This window comes from Hippoglossus hippoglossus, chromosome 20 (assembly GCF_009819705.1).
Source record: "Hippoglossus hippoglossus isolate fHipHip1 chromosome 20, fHipHip1.pri, whole genome shotgun sequence".
Taxonomy (NCBI): domain Eukaryota; kingdom Metazoa; phylum Chordata; class Actinopteri; order Pleuronectiformes; family Pleuronectidae; genus Hippoglossus; species Hippoglossus hippoglossus.
This window is the reverse complement of record NC_047170.1, coordinates 2,563,354-2,569,353: the sequence shown is the minus strand read 5'-3', so window position 1 is coordinate 2,569,353 and position 6,000 is coordinate 2,563,354. Positions and strand designations below refer to the sequence as shown.

The window sequence follows — 6,000 nt, the reverse complement described above, 5'->3', positions numbered from 1 at the left end:
ACCAGTGATTATCCAGCTGACTTTAGACCAGTCTCTTTAACACCTCTGCCCACACACACTTGTGTTGATGGAGGAGAAAAGTGCTCAGTCCCAGAAGGATGATCCCTGATTGGTCTCTGAATCAATTAAGAGCAAATATTAGGAGTGGCACGATTTGTGCCCATTGTAACAAAGGGCAGAGTGTTCCCAGTCTGCCCAGGAGACCAATAATAGTCCAGCAGGGTCTCTTCTATCTTAATGACTCTGGACGTGTGGTGCTCGCCCTGCACTTGCTGAGTCGCTGGTCCACCCCCCTACCCTCTCCCCCCTCCCCCTCCCCCCCCCCCCCTAATGCCAAAGTATTGTTTTATAGCCTCTGGCTGTGGGACTGACTGCATAACACTCCGAATACGCCACACTTCTTTATGTGATAGACTTTTATGGCTTCGACTGGGGGTGCGGCCTATTCTGCCTGTTTATCTGCTGTTAAGTGACCATTCATAAGCATCTTATCTTTTAAAAACCAAAAGACCCGCACAAAAAAAAATTTGCAATAACTATAAAAAACACAAAGAGCAAACTCCACCTCAAACCAAACCCCCTCATTAAGATGCTGTGATTTTTTTTTCCTTCTTCTTCTTCTTCTCTCTGTGTCGCAGAAACGCGCGGCGCATTTTTGAATCAAGCGGTCAAGGTGACAGCGGTGGGCCGGCGGAGGACTAGATTTGCAGAGGTGTGCGGAGCGTGCGGATTCCACAGTGATCCACTAGACTGACGTGTCTACACCGCAGCCCGGCTATTCCACAGACCTCAGTGCAGCCGAGCAGTCGACATCCTCTCCTGCAGAGAGACACAGAGGAGCAGAGGGGGGAATAAAAGAAAAAAAGAAACAACTTCAGCAACGGCGAGCTGTGCTTTTGCAGCATGTTCCACCTTCGGCAATCTCCGTTTAAACAAATCCGCTCAGCGACTGTTTGACTTTTGCTGGTGTGTTGGCTTATTTTCCGATTTTGCAGGGGAAAGATTCGTATTTTTTCTTCCTTCGGCGGATGTAAAAAAATCCTGCCCTCTAAATTGGAATGATGTGGACCTCTCATGATACCGTTGGATTTGTTTTCCTGGCCGGTTTTTGTGTGCAATTCGGATTCTCCTTCGAAGGTAAGAATCGCATATACACGTTTATAGATATATTGTATTTCTCTTCAGTCTACACCAGTGTGTTCGTGTTGATGCCCCTGCACGGCGGAAGCTGCTCGGTCGGAGAAAGTGTTAAAAGTGCGCAGCCTTTGTGGAAAAGCACAGGAGCGGAACGCTAGGAGGGGGAAATGTTTTAAGTAAGATGGATTGTTATAAGCGCGGTGAGGGAAAAGCGAGCTCACGATGAAAAGCGAGGACGGTGACGACGAGAAAATGCAACTGGTGATTCTTTGAAATCAAGTGGTTTGGCTTCGTGTGCATGAGAACCGGCAGCTGTTGGTTCCATTGCTGGGAAACAGGTTGCGGCCATTAAAAGGAAGAAGTTTATTAGAACAGCGAGTTTGTAGGAAAGCGGTGGTTTCAGCACCACGGACAGCTGCTGCTGCTAACTGCGGCTGTCCATGGTCCTGAAAGCGACAGTCCAGGGTCAGTGCTTCATCGCAGGTTACTTTCAAACTGCGTGTGTGCTCCTCTTCTTCCTCCTTCAAGCTGCCCTTATAAATCACAAATAAAACCAGCTATAGTTTATTATCCTCTATATAACATGTACACGGTGGTTGGTGTGAAAGTTTGCATGCATGGACGTCCTCACGCTTCTTCTTCCCCTGTACCACCGTCGCCTCCACTCTCCTTTAGGCTGTATTCCCCCGTCAGCCTCTCTCAAACCAAACTCCATTGGTATTTCTTGCGTTTTTCACGTTGGGGCTTTAATGTATCAGGTCTGGCATACAGTGAAGTTTGTATAGCTTTTTTGATGAAGCTGGATTCCAGCCACGGAATGATGCAAAACGAAAAGGGAAATGTGGTGCGACTCGGCGTTATGTAAATTCCAGATAAAGACGCGTCAGTCAGTATCTGTGGCATCTAGCCGGGGGACCCCGTCATCTCCTTCAATTAAAAGAAGAATGCACCTCAATCAAAGCGCTTGGTTCAAATAACACGGCTGCTGTGACGGCGTTGCCCGCTACGGCCATGACTGACTGCAGCCACAAGCCGATCATTAAAGCGATAATCCCCCAACCCCCAATGCACCCCCTCCCACCTCTGTCCCCTCTCTCATCTGCAGGTCGCTTCACGGATCTGCCCTCCAACATGACGGTTAAAGAGGGACAAAACATAGAAATGGCGTGCGCGTTCCAGAGCGGAACCGCGTCCGTGTATTTGGAGATCCAGTGGTGGTTCGTGAAAACGCCGGAGCCCATTGACAGCGAGGAGGTCATCGATGCTGAAGAGGTACAGGGGACCTTTTTCCTTATTTTCCTTCCTCCACCAGGAGCTGTGCAGGTCATGTTTTAAAGCACACCCACTCATGAAGGGAAAAAAGGGCTTCCAACATATGTCCGCGCTATTACGCACAAGCACCTTATGTCACCAGCGTCTTGCTCGTGTAGAAGCCCTGAAGAAAATGTCAAGAAATCGGGCTAGAACTTTTTGCTTACTCACTTTCTAGCAGAGAAAAAAACCCCAAACATGTGGTAACCTTCAAATATCTACAGCTGCTGCATTGAGGAGATCCGAAACTTCATGCGCAGTTTAAACTTATTTTCCATCCTCGAAACAATTGTAAAGCAGATACATGTTAATCTCCACGGAGACATTTTATTTTCTAATTCGAAATTACCGTTGAGAATGACATTTTTTTATCAAACATCAAATTTAATTTGTGCAACCTCACTTTTTAAATAAGAGATTTGATGTTTTTACATTGGATGTCCCTTCGTTCCCTCAAACAGTTAAAATAATTCCCCCACACACTGAACAAGGAGCAGTGAAGGGGAAAAAAAGACTAAGTACATTAATCAAAGACTACTGTGGAAAAAAGAAAAAGAAAAGATTAGCTCGTTCTGGATATTAATTACACGATAAATGAGGTAAATGAGCCTGATTATTCATGAATGGATAAAACATGGCTGAATCAATACAGCCAAAGCATATTCTTGTACATTGCCTCATTAAACCGTGCACTGGAAGTACTTTGGTATTTTGTTATTTTTCTGTTGCATTAGTGCTGGTTATGACAGCACTCGCCCCCAAATGATCGGCTGCTTAGTGGATGAAAGTGTTTACTGCATTCAAATGAATGGAAATGACTAGCTTACATATTGTGTGGCAGGTAGCTGCATTTCAAGATTTGAAAGGGTTGGTGTGTTGTCGTGACAGGCATCAAATGGTGCTCCTGCGACAAAGAGATGTGTGTGTGTGTGTGTGTGTGTGTGTGTGTGTGGGTGTGTGGGTGTGTGTGAGAGATGGAGGGGTGGCTGGATATCCATGTGGCTTTAATTATTGTTCCATTGTTGCTCAGCTCTCACTGTGGCATCGGACAGGCTTTGATGTGGGTTTGATCCCACGTGACTTTTGGATGTTGGGCTGAAGTGGCCTATTGATGCAGACATCACATTGTTGCCCGCATTTCTTATCATGCAAGGCTCTTTGAAATGAAAGCTGCTCTCTGTGTGTGAGTGTGTGTTTGTGTGTCTGTGTGTGTGTGTGTCTGTGTGTGTGTGTGTGTGTGTGTGTCTCTGTGTGTGTGTGTGTGTGTGTGTGTGTGTGTGTGTGTGTGTGTGTGTCCTGCAGTGCTGCAGTTTGAATGGGAACAGAGTAAAGACTGTGTGAGAGATGCTGCTTGGGAACCAGCTGGTCTCCTGAAAATTCAGAGGAAATGATGATGATGTCTTAGAAAGCAAACGTGTATGCAAATATGAGCTTGCATGTGTGAGAAGTGAGAGTTGTGGGGGTCCTTGAAAGGAAGACATGAAAAGGGGAATGTCGAGGAAACAGACTGCAGTTTCACATTGAAATAGTGCCGAGGAAGGAGGGTGAGACTCGGGGTAGATGGGTGGGCGGTTAGTTCATCTTAAACTCTCAACGACCCGGGATCAGTTCTCAACTTTACAAGCATTCTACTGTGAGTCTGTAAAATATTTTTAGCCCGCATCCATCTTATTCAAACACATTTTTTGAATAGTTTTTAAAGTAGATGTCAAAACATAACAAAACCTTCACTTGTGACATCTATTCCCATCCATATTGCCACATAGACAAGATTAATACTGATGTTAAACACACACAGAGAAGTGGAAATATAGCAATATATATCACACAGATAAAGAAAAAAATATTGGATTGAAAGTCTGACTTTATCCTATATATCATTGCACACATCCATTATGTCTGGGAAATGTCTCTGAGCGCTTGCTGTATAAACACAGTTCACAACTCACCAGTATCCCTATGGTTAAATCTGACATACACACAATCTGATTTGACAGCATTACAAAAATTATATAAAAATATAGTATTAACCTGCACAAGAGTTGAAATAAAGTAAATTTTGTTGTAATAAAGCAATACAAATTAATAAACATCAAGAAACACTGGTACCAGTTCTAGCTAAGTTGGAACAATATGGATTCCATGCATCTGTAAAAACAACATTTCCCAGCTCCTTAAAATCAGTTTTTATGCCTTTATGATATATTTGGCCAGAGGTTTATGTTCCTGGGTTGTTCATATGTTTGAATAATCATTCCATTATTTTGCCCGTGATATGTCAGGAACAGGTTTCATTTTAAACTCAGTTATGAAATGAGGGTTGTGGTCACAGGACAAGGTCACAATGAATTAGCAAATATTTGACACAATTGTCTAATGGGATTGAAGTATATCTAAATATTATATCCAACAGGTCAAAGGTCATCTTCGCTGTGACATTACATTGTTTTGCAAATAAAAACCTTTCTGGTCTTTTATTCAATAATTAAATCGATATTTATTATCCACCTGCAACTTAGGAACAGAAGGAGAGAGTGTGACCATATTTCACTGATACTGAGCTGCTGGCAATAATCTTGGGTTCCCACCTTGAAAGTGAGTTTATATGTATAAGAGCCTCTTTGCCTTCAGGTTGAAGATGTATGTGAAGTATCCATGTGTAAGAATCTGCAGCTTCTTCGCAGGAGCCTCCGTATTTGAAGCATTGTCTCCTGTCGGGGCTACAGCCTTGGTCTCTATCAGAATCAGCCTCATTGGCAAAGCATGTGAGAACCTACAAACAACTCTGTCTTTCAATGATCTTTCTCATGAATACAGTCAATTCAAATGTACTAAAATGTCTTTGTATAAGCAATTAGACAATTCACACATTATTTAATTCCTTTGACATCTTCACTACTTTAAAGTCTTCACAACTATCATCTCAATAAAAGAGTAGAGTGCAACCAGTCAAGTGCAGCAGCAGACTGATTAATTCACTCAACCAGAGTTTAAACAGTCTTTTACGTCTTTATTCCAAAAAAATTTGAATTTGTGAATTAGCTCTGACCATTCCACACTGAACTGCTGAGATCTTTAAATAACTATCTGCTATATTTCGTGACCAGCCTGAGATTTTAGTTTCTTGTAGAGGGGTTATTTTAATAAAAGATTTAGTCTGACTTCAATAAATGAAGACATTTATTAATACAGATATCAGTGATCGTTAAAGAAACCTCATCTCTTGCATAATAACGTAACATCCCCCCCTTTAATAGAGATCTTATAGTCTTATAGTCTTTCTGTTTATTGAACCAAGAGGGATTTTAGTTGTTACAGCATCACATGAAAAGCAAACATACATACAATACATACAATCAACATGTGGCCATACACGTGTTCACATAACCATTCTTGAATGTACATAGCACCTTATATATAATTACTTATTTCCTACATGAACAAGAATGATGTTGGATCTTTAAAAAAAAAAACTGTCCAAGTGTCAGCCAGCAGATTTCCGACAGCAGTCGTTTGAAAAGATGCTCAGGGAATCAAGATAAATAGAAAGAC

The 6,000-nt window shown here is 42.4% G+C and overlaps 1 protein-coding gene across 1 annotated transcript in view; it reads left to right on the top strand.

The window, feature by feature from the left end:
* The first annotated feature begins 522 nt into the window (after window positions 1-522).
* Window positions 523-6,000, top strand: part of vstm2a (V-set and transmembrane domain containing 2A) — a 70,726-nt gene continuing 65,248 nt past the window's right edge. Inside the window, exons 1-2 of the mRNA XM_034572591.1 lie at window positions 523-1,137; window positions 2,243-2,409. Of these exons, the coding sequence (XP_034428482.1) occupies window positions 1,059-1,137; window positions 2,243-2,409 (246 nt within the window). The 5' untranslated portion in view covers window positions 523-1,058. The remainder of the gene's footprint in view (window positions 1,138-2,242; window positions 2,410-6,000) is intronic.